General features: G+C 44.8%; 1 protein-coding gene across 1 annotated transcript in view; it reads right to left on the reverse strand.

Moving 5' to 3' along the window:
* The window catches only part of SNTB1 (syntrophin beta 1), a 110634-nt gene extending 109609 nt beyond the window's left edge, over positions 1–1025 (reverse strand). The window contains exon 1 of the mRNA XM_062491391.1: positions 503–1025. Coding sequence (XP_062347375.1) covers positions 503–1025 — 523 coding nt within the window. The remainder of the gene's footprint in view (positions 1–502) is intronic.
* Positions 1026–17391: the final 16366 nt, after the last annotated feature.

The raw sequence follows: 17391 nt of genomic DNA on the forward strand, positions 1-17391 counted from the left end.
TGGTGCCGGGCGTTTCGAGACGACATGGGCAAAGTCACCCAAGCCATTCCCTCAATGCCAGGGGAGGAGGGGAGGTTTCTTTAGTTCTTTAACCCCCCCACCTCTCTTGGGATGAAAACATGTGAAAACGTCCTGACGGCAGATGCAGAAGATCCCTCACCCTGCAGGAGGCTCGGTCAGGCTGCCACTGAAGCCTCAGACCAGACGGGGCCGTGGAGCCTCCACCGACCGCGCACGGACTGTGGGGGCTGCGGGGACTGCGCCGGCGGGTAGGAGGGTGGAAAGTTCAAGCCCGGCTCCCCGGCACCCCGCTCGTCCCATCCCGAGGGGATGCTTCCCTACACATGCCGTCGAGGGTCCCGGGTGTGGGCTCTCCGCGCCGTTAAGACGCCCGAGGAGGAGCACGAGATTCGCGGGCTCACCCCCTCGCCCCTGGCTCGGCTCCGCAGCCTCTCGGGCAGCCGGGCCGCGCACGGCCGGACCGCTCCGCTCCCCTCCCTACCTTCCAGCAGCACCTCCTTGCCGGCCCGCTTGAGCGCCTGCACCGCCTCGTCGTGAGTAGCATCCCGCAGGTCGGTGCCGTTCACAGCCAGAATGGCATCGCCCACGTAGAGAGCCTGGGTCTGATCGGCCGCCAGCCCCTTGAAGATCTTGCTGATGAGGATGGGCATCTTGTTTTCCTTGCCCCCCTTGATGCTGATGCCCAGTCCGCCCAGCTCCTGCTTCAGCACCTTCACGCAGCGCTTCTTGTTGGAGATGGCTTCGGGCACCTGCTCGGGGGGATCGGTGAAGGCGGTGCGCACGGCCCCCGGGCCCCCGCCGCCCTCGGCCCCGCGGCACGCCGCCCCATCGCCGCCCAGCCCGTTGTGGGCCGCGCCGTCGGGGCGCTCCTCGCCGCTCAGCACCAGCGCCTCGCCGCCCAAGTTGGCCAGCACTTTGTGCCAGCGCTCCCGCACCAAAACTTCCAGCCAGCCGCTGCGCTGCGCCCGGCCGCCCCCGCCGCCGCCCGCCGCCGCTACCGCCATCTTAGGAGCATGCTGGAAGCGCCAGTGACGGCACCCCCGGCACGGCACGGCACGGCACGGCACCGCGCGGCGGCACCGGACTTCAGCCGGGGGGCGGCAGCTCCCGGCGCGGCGGGGTGGGGCGAGGATCCGCGGCCGCCCCCTCGGGGCCGCGCCGGGGCGGGCGCACCTGGCGGCACCGCCCGCGGGCGGAGTAGGACGGGGCTGTGCCGCCCCTCCCCTGCCCTGCCCTGCCGTCCCGTCCCGTCCCGTCCCCGTCCCGTCCCGGTCCCGTCCCGTCCCGTCCCGTGGGGACACGGGTGGGACGGCCCTCGCTGAGCCGCAGTTGCCTTCGAGCGCGGGCTGCGACGGCATCTGGCTGTGCCAGCCCCGGCAGCTGCCGTCCGCAGTGGGGTGTAGCGGGGAGCTGAAGGAAACCAACGTCAGGGAAGAGATGAGGAAAACCCAACTCTGTTTCGTTTTGGTTTTTTTTTCCCCCAGGGATTTTTCTTTAAAGTGAATTAGAACTAACGGTAGCTCCAAGGTACTTAAATTTCAGCTGTATGGAAGCGGAATACGAGTTACTTCACGGCTTTGTAGGATGGAGATATTAAGTGCTTTGCACATTTTGTAATTGTTTTCTATGCCCTTTGACTACAAATGTTAAAGACTCGTGGGGACCACATGTCCCATTTTGCATTTTTCCCATACTCCCTTCCCTCCTAGGAAACAATAGGTGCCTGGAAGAGGCTAGAAGCTCCAGCCCAGGCATAAGAGAAGGGAACACTCACACTGGCTTTCGGAAATGTCCCCAGCAGGCCTGGAGGTGCTCCCCCACAGCATCTACAGACAGGAAGAACCTCCGGGACTGCCTTTGTTTCTCTTTCTTGCAGAGCAGCTCTGCCTCCTTCCTAAGCTGGAATGAAAACTCCAGCGGTTCTGGACCGTTTCATGTATGTATGAACGACGCTTTGTGGAGGCTGGTATAGCCAGAGAAGTTATTAGTCCCAATCATTTTGGCCATGTGTGTCCTGTGCTCCCCTAAGTGCCACATCTTACCCTCTTTTAAAGTGATGCCATTCATTTATGACACGGGGATTGCTTCCAGGTACACACACGTGCCCCAGGTTGATGTGAGCTGGGCAGCTTGGGACTCACCTCCTCAGTTTGGGGTAGGACTTATATATGGGATCATCCTCAGAGAAGCTTGTCTTGGCTTAGTAGGGTCTCTCAGACCATGCTGCTTTCGCTAAGCTACAAGAAACACTTTCCCTTCCCTCCAAAAGGCAGCTGAAGGAGGCCTCTACCCTAGTTCATCTGCAGCCTCATCCAGGCTGTGCTCAGGTCCCTCCTCCCCAGTAGGAATGCAACCCTGCACCTATGGAGAGTGAGAATCTACAGGTGATGGGTTATTCAAGGATAATGAGTGGGTGGAGAAAAAGCAGACGGAAGAGAGGTCTCTTCATTTCTCATGTTAATCAATGCAAGGAAAAGCTATAATTAAGTTTTCAGGGCTGTAAATCCAGAGTGAAAAGAAGCATGTCCCGCTAAACCTGAACAAGACACCTAATCCCTATGCAGGAGGAGGCTGCAACACACCTCTTTTCTCCAGCTGATTCTTCCCTTGCTGATTTAGGTAGCTCGTGTACAATACCCTGAATGTTTGGGTTGCTGGTTTTTTTGTAGATCCCATTACTGGGTGAAAAGCATAGTTAAAGAATATTCTCTTTTAGTTCCAGCAGCTTCAGGTAGGTGAGAGAAGGATGGGAGGGAGAGGGCAGGCTTGCAAAAATCAGGCATTACAATGCCAGTTGTCATAGCACTCACATTCCTGTGCAGCCTCAAGCCCAAGTGCCCAGGCCAAGTTATAAAATCAGGCATCTGTTTCCCAAGCAATCAGCTCCTACCAATTATTTCATTTATCTTCTTCATGACTTAATAAAGGATTATTGCCGCTTCTAATAGATATGTATCTTTTTTAAGTAGTTTCAGAAAATTTGCAAGGAAGAGATATTCAGGTGGTTTCTGTCCTGTTGTGCAAAGGTAATAGAGAAAGGAAAGTAAATGTTTAATGCCTCACACTTCTTCAGCACACTGTGTGTTTGGGCCATGTTTGCTAAGACTGTCTGGTGCTCCAGTGGGATTCCCATGGCACTTGCTCATATGGACAATTGCACTGCATGCATCCAAGAGCTGTGCTTGTTCCAGCTATTTTCCTTTCCCATTCCAACAGAGGTAAATAATAAAATTTCCCAGAGCCAGCATTTGTGATATAAATCCCTGGTACAAAAAAAGTCTTTATAGCAGCCTTCACTGCTTCTTCCTCCTCCTTTCTGCCCACCTTGGATCTGTAAAGAAAACAGATGTTTTAGTCTTGAAAATAAAAGTAAAGATAGTGTAAGAGATGCTAAGGCACAAGCTTGAGGCAAACAGTGTCCCAAATTGTCTTTCCTCTAGGAGACACTGCAATTGATACCTGATGTCTGTGTTCCCTGTCCTGGGAGTGCAGGCTCAAAATTGTGTTTGTGTACCGAGTCTTTGTGTACCCCAAGAGCAACTGCGGACTGCTGAACTGAGGGTGAGAAGGAAAAGGTGTCTTGAGACTTCTCTGCTGGTAACCCTGCCAACATTACTGTCCTTGGTTCTGCCTTAGGTCTGCCAGTCACACCTGCAGTGTGATTTCTGAAATTCAGGTTTATGCAGCAGGAGCAGAAACAGAAGATAAAAATAGGTGTTTAATTGGGTGTCCAGCTACTGGATGCCCAGGTTTACCACAGATAAAATTGTTATTCCAAAGTCATCTGCTTGTCCCTAATGGTTTCCAGGTTTCCTCATTTCAATTCCAAACTTTTCCTGATAGTGTTTTTTCTGGCAGCATTTGTAATCACTCACACTGCAGTCGCAGTGTTCAATGTAACTCTCTGCAAGGAAGCCGAGATGTGTGGTGGGATGGGCAAAGCACTCAGTACTTCCAAGTTTCCATCTTTAATCACTAGGAAGCCCTTCATCACAGACAACGCTTAGCAAAACTCTCTCTCCATCAGTTGTCCTTCTGAAAGGGTTTGCTGTGAAGATGAAGTCTTTCAAATAAGCCAAATAATATATTTATATATATATTTTGCAGTGTTTAAAGGCTTGAACTAGATTAGTGTCCCTTTCACTCCTGCTGTAGAAACAAGTTGTTAGGCAAGATAATGCTAATAGCTGTGCTGTTGACCTGCAGGGGCCTATGGGCTCAGCTAAAGTCAAGGGCCTGAATGGAAGAAACAGTTCGGTGAACTGGAAAAAGTCAGGGCATTGAACATAGAAGCTGCGTCCCACAACAAGGAGCACCGAAGCATGACCAGGTCGTAAAGTGCAGCAGTGATGTCTGAGGAACTGCCTGGGTGTCCAAGCAAAATCAAGGGATTTTGGGTCTGTGTGGGTATGCAAGAAAAAAAAAAAGTAAAAGAAAAACCTGTTCAGAAGGGGTTGTGAATATGGCACTGAAGATGTTCTTGAGGTTCAGCTTTACTATAGAGGCTACTGGAGGCAGAATGAGGACACTGCCTGTTATTGGGGTTTTTCCCTCTCTCTTTTCAAGCAAAGAGCTCAGTGTACATCTTCTGTAAATAAACTATCTTCCTGATAGCAAAATCATTGCAAGGCCACATATGCAAGATCACCACTCAGTAGTGCAGGGAACATAGCTCCCCTTCCCCTCACAGGTAGAGAAGGTAAGGACACAAGAGAGTCTTCCTATAGCTGTGGCTTATTTATGACTGTCTGTGCTTCTCTATAGCAGAGGTGTAATTTTTGAAGGACTTCTGGGACATTCTCAAACAGTTCTCATATCTTGTTTTTCTTCCTTTTTGTATTATCAGTGTTACAACAGCTCAAAGCCAGCTCAGCCAAAACTGTTTTAAATTGGAAACAACAGGGTTGTGATCCTTGAACATGTTTCAGATGACGGAGGCTGGGCAAAATCAGGTCTGGATAATGACGTTCCCATCTTGTTACCCTGACATGGAACAGCTCAGCAGATGGATCTGGATAGGAAGGAAGTGCAGTGTCGGAAGGCCAGTGCTGGAAACCCGACAAGTAATGAGAAAGCTGGGAGTTCAGCTCCTTTGTGATCTCAAACACTGCAGCAGCCAAGTTTAAGTTCCTTTCTGAGGAACATGCCTGAACTATTCATTCCCGCATGGCAGCCCCTCCTATGCCTGATGGGATGCAGCAGGGCAAGCTCCAGCTCTGATGCAGATGTCCCTGTTGCACGGTGTGGGGACATTAACGTGGGCTGTGTCATGCCTTCCAAAAAGCACTGCTGGTGCAGGGCAGGCAGCCCACCTAATCCCCAAGAGTAATCCTCCTTTCCTCGGTGCTGAGGGAGTCTATTGGCTTTAAAATCAGCATTCAATAATCATTGCTCATTGGTGGGGTTTATAAAGATGTCAAGAACGCCTGAAAGTCTTCATAACCTGAAGGCTGCGTTATGGTTTGTTTTCCAAATTACAAAAGCTTTTGTATTTCTTTTCCTAGTTTGAAGCTATCCAGGTTTTTCCACACATCATGGCATTTGAAAATAAAATGAATGCGTAACTTCTTGCCAGCAAATGCTTCATGAATTCAGTTTTTCAAAGCTGGAACCTACTTGTGTGTACATAAAAGAAGTATGTGTGTGAAATCCGTATGTGCACCTACCTGAGTCACATGTTAACTAGGCAAACTGAGCAAATATTCCCACAGCCATGGAGTTATGGGCCAGGATGCAAATGAACATCTCCCTACTGCAAATACAACTCTGGCACAAGTTAATGCAGAAGTAAGTGCCAGAAGTGTTCAGGTTTCTTGTGCATACAGATCTGAGTCGAGTTCTTTCTACCATTAAAATTACTGTAAATTAGACAAGATCAAACTCAGAACTCTGGAAATGTTTGCCTTGACTTCAAGCAATTCTATGAAAGAACTAAATTCAAAACACTCTGCAAAGAAAGTTTCATAGCTACACTGTTTTCACTATAGCAGAATTTTTCCTGGTTTTGTGTCCTTCACTTGCTTTGCAGATCTCGCTCAGTGCATTAGTGTCTTAACTTTCTCATTCCAAGTTAGTTTGATCCTGCAGTTTCATGAATTAGTTTTTTATCTCTTGCATACCGATCTCCCTCCACTCCGTAAGCTAAGCCCAGCATGTTTTAAATGCCACGATCAGAGGTTTGCATTGCAGTAATTCTTGAACATATAATAAATAATGAAAAAGGTAGTGGAACTCCAGATATCATCCAACATGTTTCAGCTCTGTTTTATATTTTCATCAGAAACACATTAATCTGGTTGGGTGTCAAAACAACAAAAGCATTTTTTACCATCTTTTTCTTTCCTCTTGGTCTTAACCTTGGTCTAAACCTTTTTTTAATGTTGTAGATGTGACATGTGTCGTGTGTTACAACCATGTGACTCTGACCCAACAGCCCAGTGACTTCAGGTGTATGTCATCAACCTGTCAAATGCTTTACACTCCTGCAAGTCTCACTTGGAGATGCCCCACCTTCCGCTCCTCTCCTGCCATGGTGCATGTGAAACACACTGTCCACAAGGTCTTTGGACTTCTCCTGCCCTGGGATCCCCTTTGGTATTTACTTCTCCAGACATCTGTGCCTGCAGCCTGCCGCCCACAGAAGGAGAGAAGCTGGCTGCTGTGCAGGTGCCAGAAGTGTTTGTTTCCTTTGTGCAAAGTAGTTCAGCTAGAAAAGCTAGTTTTCTCCAGCTGTACCCTTTCACAGGTGAAATAAGGTCATTGTCCTTCTTTCCATGCAACTTCCAAGGCTGTAAATCAGCCTATTACTGTGGTGAGAAACAGAGATGGTTAGTTTGGACAGAAGGGAAATGAAGGGAGGAGTTTGCAATCTGGAAACAGGCTGTTCTCCAAGATTGGTCCTGCAGAGATGCTGCTGAGCTCATACTGTGACTTCAGCACAAGTTTGTCTCCCACGAGCATCCCCAAGCCCAAGAGAGGAAAGTGCCATGGCCCTCCTGGTTACCAAAGAAGAGCTCTCTAGGAGCCCTCCAGGACCTGAGCAAGGCTCCCCTACCTCCCTGACCCTGCTTGGAGTATATCTTGATACTCCAGGTAGAAGAGGTTCTCTGTGCTTCAAAAGCACTTGCCTTTGTCCCTGCCATCACCAGAGAGGACAAGGAGCTCAGGCAGTCCCTTGCAGCTCTGCACAGTGGCAGTGACTGTCAGCTGCAAACCAGAAACTGGGCTCTTGCTCCTCCCACGGTAGGACAGGACCTGTTCAGAGGGGAAGTAGAGGATTTCCCGAGAAACTGCAAAAAAAACCTGCCCCACCAAGGGATGAGAGAGTATGGAACTGTCACTGGAAGGCTCTCCTCCAGGTCTTCTGTAACACTATTATATTATTTTGCACATGTGTGTGGCACTGTCTTTTTTTGTTTGTTTGTTTCATTTTTGAATTCTGCAGCGGCTGAGTTGCATCTCTTGCTTCAGGTGATATCTGTGCTGGTTGTCTTTTCACAGCTTTGTAAATCAGGTGTAAGTCTAGGGAGGGCAAGGGAACACTGATCTCAGTGAAATGAGAATCAGCATCACTATATTATTTATTCTTGGATGGTTCTCTTGTGGTCTAGAAATAAGACATAGAGGGTCTACAGTTACTTCAGATGGGAAACACCGCATTTGGGGGATTAATGATGGACCAAATTATGAGGCAGGTTTGGGAGAGAAATGTTGAAAGCGTGTTCTTATTTTAGTGCAATCTGTCTGAGTTAGCTTTCCCTTGTCAGTAATCACCTGAAAGAAATGTAGGGGAAGACTCAAGCAAGGCAGGGCAGGAGCAGATTCTTTACACACAATAGATCTATTCACTGCTACAGCTGTCCAATGGACCACAGTTCTTTGTTAAATCAGATACTTCTGTTGGCGGTAAACCCACCAAAATTGCAAATCATGGACAAAGTTGCTTCAAATTCCATTTTAAGAAACTGTGGAGATGTTTGACACTGAAATCTAAGTGGCACTGGTAATGGGACATTTAAGCATCCTTTGTTAATCCCACCTGTTGCACAATTCATACTAGGACAGATGTTTGAGTCCTTGAGTCCTTTGCGTGACAGATTCATCAAGAAGAGTGTTTGGTTGGTTAGTTGTGGATTGCCTTTATGTCAATGCTTTTCTGTGTATAAGCCCTGGCCTGCAAGCTCTGTCAGCCACTGTTGATGGACAAACCCTCGTTTTGTGTCCTAATGTATCCATTCATGGATACAATATTACTGCAATTCTTTTTAAAGCACCTTAATTTTTTAATTGGAAATTATAGTGTGATCTACACAATTATGTTTTTCAATATTCAGGGTGAAATTAAAAGGTGAAAAGTCACAGAGGATGCAGGAACCTCTAGATGTTATCTTTTCTTCACCACCCAGTACTGCCAAACCACATCCCCTTTAGCTCTTCCACACTGTGCACACTTCTTGGTTGTACAGTGAACAGGCTGCCCAACCCTACCCTACCCTGCTCTATCCATTCTATGTTCCTGTCACTGTGGTCATTGCCACTGCTTCTGCCCAAAAAGTCTGCCTAGATGGGAAGCTCTTGGTGGCTGCAGCTCTTTGGTACATGACTAATAGATGTGCCATACTAACCAGATATATTTTTGTAAATTTAACCCAGAACTGATATCTACTCCAGAATTAAAAAAACATGTTTAGTTTGAAACATGTTGACTATTAGTTGGACTGTGGCGAAACACACTTAATAGAAAACATAATTTCAAAGATTGGGTGGTTTCTGAAGTATTGGGGTTTTATTTAGTATTTATCTAGTATAGATTAAAAATTGGTTGTTAAAATGACAGTAGTAATAGAAACTGCATAATGCATTTAACAATTGGTGGGATAGTCAGCACAGTTATTTAGCCAAGTATACTTCCTCTGGGAATCTGGTTCTGCCACATATAATTAGACAAAAAACAGTGGGGAGAAGGAGGTGCTTTTGGCAAAATATGCTTTTTAATGCTAATGCAAATACAGAAGAACTTTCTCACTAGATTTGAACTGAGACAAATAAGCATGAGCCTCTGAAATCCAGCACCAAGAACACACAGGAGGGTAACTCTGGACTGCTTCCCAGTTGCCTACAGCAACTCTGATTTTTTTCTGGGTGGCAATCCATTATTAAAACATAACAATAAAAGCAAGATTGCTGTACATTTACTATAAAAGTAAAAATGCATTCATGATAACAGTGATAAGCTTGTATAATTGTAGCGTATACTTGGCCAGAGAACACAAAATTCCTAAAGATAGTGCTGTTTTGAGCCTATGGGAATGAATTTATTTTTTTAATCCAGACTCTTTAATGTTGTTTTAAGGCTGGGTTAGAATAAATGTAGGGAAGTACAACCAGCAGAGCTGGGAGCAGTGTGGAAAAACAACTCCAGCCTCATGGAGGAGTCCATGTGGTGATCAGTACCACCAATCCAAGGCAGTGGAGGGTGAGTTCTGAAGTACAGTGTAAAGGCCTGGAGAACGACTTGAATAGGAACATGCACCACATGCTGCAAAATGAAGATCTACTTGTTGGTCAGCAGTCAAATGTCTGACTCCTGCTGGTCTTTCACAGCTCCCTCCTGCCCTATCTGAGGGTAGCAGCTGCAGCTTACAGGAAACCAACATTATTTGGTGGAAGAATATTTTCTTTTTCTTTTTTTTAACATTTTGTTTGTACAATACTGCATTCCACTTCCATTTACTGTCAGGACACTCTCTGGGTCCGCTGTTGTGGCAGCATTTGTGAAATGAGTGTGAACATTTATAGATCTAAACAGCTGTAAGTGTTCTCTTACAAACCAGGCACCCCCAGCCCCAAAAGACCCGAGACCTGCAGAATTCTGTGTGCCCTTCTGCAGACACTTCAGCAGCTCTGAGCATTCACGCCTCACTGATGTTTGCGGGGCTCCCACGATCCATGAGGCAGTGATGGACCAGAAGGTCTGGATGGGGATAATTGTAGAGCTCTAAGGCTTCAAGCCTTGCACATCTGCACAACAAATGTGAAACATCTGTTGTCTTATGGAGAGTGCTTGTTTCCTTTAGAAAATCCCTAACTTATTGGGGTCTTGGCTCAGGGTAATGCTCGCGTGGGAAATCACGTCTCTTGGATGGGATGTTTGGCTCGCTATCCACATGGCAAATGAAGTGGCTTTTGTGAGGGTCCCTGCAACAGTGTCTTCTGCTGGATCAAGTGACACTTCCTAAACCTCCATCCTGCTCAGTTCCTGTAGTACAGCTGTGTTGCAGTCCTACATGATCTACTGTAGATTTTCCTAAACCATGTGCAAAACATCACCTATTTATCTTTACTGTGTGCAGAGGGCTGTTCTGCACGACCATTTCTGCTACTGCAGGAACAATTTCTACTGAGTAGTTAGAAGTAGCTCATCAATGTGTAAGTTTGTCTGTTCTGCAGCAGGTACAGTTTGGGGATGTCCCCAGCACAGCCACATTTGCCATCCCATATTGACACATTGATACATTCAGTACTGTCTATAAAATTATCTAGGTACAGCAGGAACTGCCTGGAAGAATCTCTGGGTCTGTTCAGAATTCCCATATGTAATCCCACCTAATTCCTCCTGAAGGAATTAGACAAAGACTTTACTGTGAGCTCAGGCAATCACCTTGTCTGAGATCAGTCCCTTGTGTCACCCCTGCAGGGACCAGCTGAGAGCTCTGGGACCACCCAGGGAACCAATTTCTAAATGTGCAGAGTCTCCACCCAGGTGCAGCCCTGACACCAGCAGCACCATACATGTAACTATAGGACACACCTGAATGTCTGTAACTTAAATTCCATTGCTCACAAGCACATAAGGCTTCTGGCTCCATAGCAGGAGGTCTGGAAGTCTTGGCATTTTAAACTGCTTCCAAGTCCCAGATGAAAGCTTGGGACAAGAACCAAAGATTTGGGAAGTGGGACTCTTTCTCTGCACTCTCTTTTAGGTTAGTTTTAGTGGCAAACTAAAAAAAAAAAAACAAAAACTAAAAACTAGAAAAAAAACCAAAACCAAAAACAAAACAAAACAAAAACCAAAACAACTAAAAGAAGTTTCCATCGTGTTGCTGCAAGAGTTTCTAGGGAATTGTTTTTAAGACAGCTCATTCAATGTTTTTAAGAATGAGTTAGGAAAAGCAGAGAGACTATAAATGCATCTGTTGTGGTCTGTATCACTTTTCAATTCTGTTTGAAATCCAACTTTGGTTATGGTGAACTGCCATTGCATCTAGGCCCAGTGCATTGACATGTTTAGATAAGAAATGTGTCAGCTTTTGTTGATTGAGAAACATGGAGGATTTATGCTTCTCTTCAGATCCTTGGAATTATTCTCAGAAGGTTTTCACCAGTAGAAAATTCAAGGTTTCTACTAATTTTCTTGAAACACTACTTTAACTTCTGAGGAGCTTTGATGGGACCACCACTGTTCGATAGATGAGTGTTGCAGAAGGGAGTATAAAATCATTTTAAAAAGAAGCAAATTCCCTTTCTGTGCTTTCCTGGGCTAAAACACTCAGAATTTTTCCCCCATACATCTTTGCATACAGTAGGTGTCCCTGTGTTCCCATGATCAGTTTATCACTAAAATTGCCCAAGTGCTGAGATACAGACTGGATGAGTAGATGAAAGAGGGGTGGGAAATTAAACTGTTAGTGATCCATGACCTGGAATAACTGTCAGCCAGTTACTAGTAGTGTATCTCAGGGACTGATGTTGGAGACAATGTTGTTTACTGTTTTTATTATTGGCACATGGGGATAAAGTGCACTCTCAGTGAGTTTGTGGACAAGCAATCAATGACTTGGAGGGCAGGGCTGCTGTTCAGAAAGCCCTGGACAGGCTGGAGAGGTGAGCTGACAGGTACTTGTGAAGTTCAGCAAATGCCAATGCTCTTTCCTGCAACTGGACCAGAATAACCCACTCCCAGGCTGGGAGATGACTGACATGGAAGCAGCTTTGCAGAAAAGACCTGGGAGCCTAGCTGGAGTGTGGCGTGTGTCCTTGTAACAATGTCATCATGTGCTGTATTACCAAAACAGTAACTAGCAGGAGGGAAGTGATTTTTTTCCCCCTTTAATTAGCATCTTTAAGACTGCATCTAGAGCAGTGTGACCAGTTTTGGGCTCCCTGGAGCAAACAAAATGTGAACAAACCAAAGTAAGTCCTGCAGAGGTTCACTAAGATGTTCAGGGGCTGGAGCATATGGTACAAAAGAAGAAGGGAGAGAGTTGAGCTCGTTCAGACTGCAGGAGGCTCAGGGGGTTCTTAGCCCCCTGATAGGAGGGTGTAGAGTAGACACGTACAGACTTTCCTTGGGGTGCCCAGGGAATGATGGGCACAGCTTGAAATGTGGGAAATTGATATAAGGATTCCTACGGAGCAGGTTGGAAACCCAGCAAGGGTGGTTAAATATTTCAACAGTGACCCAGGAAGATTGTGAATCTCCATCCTTGTAGACTTTGTAGATATCAACTGGACAGAGCCCTGAGCAAGCTGCACTGGCCCTAACCCTGCTCTGAACAGAAGGCTGAACTAGACACCTCCAGCAATTCTGTGATTTTTTGACCAAACTGAAGGGAAGATAGAGCTAGGAAAGACCTGTGCTTTCCTAGGCATGTCAGCTTGTTCTCTGCAGACAGCAGGACAGCAGAGCATGCCCCACTGCACATCAGCTGTGTCTGTCCTATTTTTAGCAAAGACTGGGAAATGATAGATACAACCACCCTGACTATCCATCAACACTGCTTAGTGACATGAATCTAATCGACCTCCCACTGAAGTACATTGTAAGATTCCCACCCATATAACAGGATTTGATAAAGGTCCCATAAAAGCAGTAGAATTTTAAAAAGCTGCAGCATTAGAGGCAGAAGTCATAGTAGCTCGTACAGAACTTTCCTCTGCCCTTTCCCAGTGCCCCGTCACACACACACATACATTCCCACACACATGCAACCTCCTCTGTGGGATCTGCAATTCTGTACTGTAAATCCTACAGCACTAAAATTAATTTAAAGGGAGATACATATCTACTCTCAAAAAGAGAATAAGACTGTTCACTACACATAAAAATGTTTTAAATATTCAAGAACACCATGGGAAAACTGTAAAGTTGAGGCCATAAAAGATCTTAAATGATCAAGGAATATTGGTTTCATCAACCTGTGTTTTTTCAATTCAGAACAGAGTGTCATTAGTCAGGTATGATCAACTTCTTCTGGGATCTGGCATGTTACTTTCTTTTCTAGCAAGAACCAAGTGACAAATCAGCAGAAATGTGCCATTACCTGAAAGAATATGATCTTTTGATTCTCCTCTGCTCTGGCTGAACAAGTGTCTTTTGTTCCTTGAGTAGAAGAGAAATATAAAGGGCTTTGCACAGAATAACATAAAGAAGAATTAGGCCTTATATAACATTCTCGGCAGGAAAAGGACAATTTGGGGAGGGATTTTATTAATGCCCTGATCTCTGCAGGAAACCCAGCAGGGAGGAAGGGAAGAGCAGAGAATACAATCAGATGTTTGTTAGGTGAAATGGGACCTATGAGCATATGAGAGGCTGCATATTCATTCAGACAATGCAGTAAAATAAACAGAGTGTGACAGCAAGAGATGAATGGGAAGTTAATTCTATTCACATTTACAAGATTTCAATGGCAATATTTTCTGAACAATGGTCCCTATTGATGCTACAAGTGCTTACACATTGTGCCTGCTACTTGCTGAACAGACATGACACTATTCGAGCAGCTGTATTCTCTAATTGGGAAGGGAAGTTTCCAAAAATGATGAAAGGCTATATCTCATCCATGATGGAACTGCTTGGAATCTAACTCATTTTGGTGCCTGATTTATTTTTCCTCCTAATTGGCATATCTTAGATTTGTTCTCTCAAGTGGCACTGCAACTAGAGGCCAAACTTTATTAACTTCAAGTTTAATACTTCAATATTTTATCACTAGTGCTTATTGGAACAACAAAATAAACAGTAGTTTTGTCTACATTAGAAGGACTTTGACATTTTGAGCAGGCCATTTAGATATACATCTCCTTTGCCTTTATAAACTGTGTCTCCACTAAGAGGATTTGCATGCCTACATGGTTCAACTGATTGGCAAACATCCCCTGGTGCACAGAAGGTCCCTGTACACTTTCTTGTTCCAAAAAAGTAATTGGCCATAATTAAATATTTGGGAAATGAGGGAGTGAGGAGAAAAAAAAAGTCCAATCTTCTGTGAAATAACTTTTAACTTATGTTATTAAAGGACTTTTAAACAAATACGTGCTGTTTAGGGGTATGAATTATTCATGCTTTTAAACAACATAGTTCTTGCCAGCAAAAACTTTAGCCATAAACATGACGAACCTCTATCTTGAACTTTGAGCCAAGTTTAACACCACCCATGTGTCTTAAATTTTTACACAATTTTTACCATTTGGCTAGAAAAGCAAATTCACATTACTTCTGTGGATCCTGTGTGTTTGCTTGCTTGCTGTCTGTCTGTACACTGAGCTGCCTGATTTTCTTCACATTTTGTACTAAAATTGGCCCCTCCCTGGCTAGGGGGACAGCTGCTGTAAGCAGATCCAGGTGCTGGCTGACATCTAGAGAAACTCAGAGTCATTTCTAGTCTGGGTCTAAAAATCACCAACCATAGCTCCAGTCTCTTCCCTCATCTTTTCCTTTTTTTTTTGGTACAGCCCAGCCTTCCTTGGTTTGAAATTATTGCCTGTAATATATTGAGTCCCCAGGGTTCAACATAAGCTCCCTGGAATTTGGTCCTATTGGCAGAGCTGTGCTGGTGGTTTAACCTTTGAAGGACTCACCAGAGAAGGATAGGAAAGTTTAGAATGGATGTTCTTGACTATGGAAACACTGTTCTTGAATTACTTCACATCAATGAAAACTTACTGCCATCCCCTCCAGTTGATGACATGCATTTCTTCTGCCTGTATCTTAAAAATTTACCTCACTGTGATGGTCCCTTCCTGTTCTGAATAACACTTTGTCTTTCAACGTCCTCTCCTTGAGCAGTGTCCACCTGTGCAGTTCCTCTGGAAAAGCATTATAACAATAACAAAATGGAAAGCAAGGCTCCAGGAGGCATATCATGTTGCTGAAGATGAAAACCTAGACATTTAGAGGAATAACTCTTATTTTTCACCTTCACTGTGACTTTAATCAGTAATATATCTTTAATCAGTAATATATTTTATACAGCTTTACATTTTCAACACAGGATGAACAGAGGATTCTCAAAACAACCACAGGGATTAGTTACAGAGATATTATCTCTGAACTAGATGGAAAGAAATGATCTTGCAGTGAGAGGACACCTCTACAAACCACTAAGATATTGCTTTGATTTAGAAAGGTCTGAGACCGCAGAGTAGTAATTTAATTTCCATGCTTCAATTTCTCCATCTTATTGAAACAGGAACAATGATATTCATCTGCCATGGAGGGGCATTCTGATGAGGATGAGCAGGGTACTGCAGGGCTGTTATAGTGGGAAGCATGGGCACAAAATAAAATTAAAATTTAAGACATGAAGAAAAATGGCAGGTGTAGAAAGGCTGAGAAGCTTGCTAAGGTCTGTGCAGTGGAACATCTGTGGAGGCAGGATCAAGAAGTAGGAACTGCCAGCTGCTGTTTCTATAGCAAGCAGCTTCTGGCTGGAACCATGGGCTGCAGAGAAAAAAGTGGATGGCTTTTTTCCCCCTGGTTTATTATTTTCTGGTTATTATTACAGACTGTGCTGTACCTAGCAGCTCAGCCCTGGGCAGTGGCTGGTGACATTTTGCAGTGGTGGATGCCATGGTTAGTGAAATGCCTTTTAGTGAAGTGAAAGAAACATCACTCCTTGACCTTTTGGTGGTCCCAGACTGCTGTGTATCCTAGTCAAAGGACAGTCTCATGCTTCTTTTCCCCTTTTTCATACTTTTATAGGCAGAAAATCCTGCAACCTCCAAGTGATTAAAAGCATTTAATTAAACGCTTTGGAGAGGCTGTTTCTTCCATTATTAAATCAGGAAAGGCTCGAGCTTTCACAAGAATTTGAAGAGAAGATAGAAACAAAGATGGGACAGGGAAGGTTACTGGTGGTCCTCCACAAGCAAATGTCCTGAGGGAATATGGAAGTGCTGGGTGTCGATGCTGTGCCTCCCCAAACTCCACCCACAGCCCCAGCTCTGAGCCTTGGTTTTGCAGCTGGTGTTCTGTGTTCAGTGTCAAGTCTGGTCAAGGCCAACCCCATCCCCTGATGTTGGGGACCATAGGCTCTGCTTCTGCTGCTTGCAACAGATGAAACTTTTTGGTGAAACTTTCCCTTGCTTTGTTTTAAAAGTTTTTTTCTTTAAATTTTTTTTTTCTTCAATTTCAGATCAGCATCAACTGCTCAGTTCAGTCATATTCCCTTTTCTCCTTAGAAAAAAATAAAAAGAAATTTGGCTTGTGTATCTTCTATAATGATTTCGGGGGGGTTAAGGATATTGGCTCAGTTGGAGTTTTGTACAGAGTTTTGTATTGCAGTTTATGCTGCACCAGCCTTAAACTGCTCCAGTGTCTGTGCTGGACATACTCTCAGTTTCTTCTCAGAAATTCCAGTCCACACTGAGTTGAATTTCTCTGTGTAAGTGCCATCCTGATTTCCCATATGAGGGATACAAGTTTAATCACTGGCATTTTTGTGATTTCTCAGTAGGCTTTTGGAAGCCTGTCTTTGGCCAGGGTTAATGGGAGGCTCCAGGTGGCTGTTATCACTCAGACCATGCACTTTTCATGGCCATTTCTGTGAAGAGACTTCTGTGTGTGGACAGGTGCATGAGAAAGCCTGCAGCCTGAGCTCACAGACAGGACTTGTTTAATCATGGTACCTACTCACTCTGGTGACAAAAATCAAATCTGTTTTGAATAAATATAGTAAGAGTTTGTGGATTTAAAGTTTTCCAGTCAGGAAAGGAATCAATATCATGTATCTTAGGTGACCAAGGACAGAGCTTAAATATCAGAAATAAATGTTCAGTCTGCAAGCAGCTCACAGGCTTGAATGTGCTCAAACAAATTTTTGTAGACAAGCTATTTTAATAGCCTTTGTTAGACAACAGATATAAACACTGCTGCCTGTTTGCAGAAAAGAAATGTGCCTAAACTTTCCTGCTTAGTTTTTTTTATTGTGAGGTAATCACCAAGAAACACTTTTCCTTCATTTTCAGATTTTCTTTATGAAAAATGTATGCTTTATTGGTTACTTCAAATGTACATCAGAGCAGAGATCATTCAAATAACCTTTTAAGGCTTCTAGAAGATATTCTGAAGATATGACAGCTAAGGAA

The sequence above is a fragment of the Cinclus cinclus genome, chromosome 1, assembly GCF_963662255.1.
Source record: "Cinclus cinclus chromosome 1, bCinCin1.1, whole genome shotgun sequence".
In the NCBI taxonomy this organism is placed as follows: Eukaryota; Metazoa; Chordata; class Aves; order Passeriformes; family Cinclidae; genus Cinclus; species Cinclus cinclus.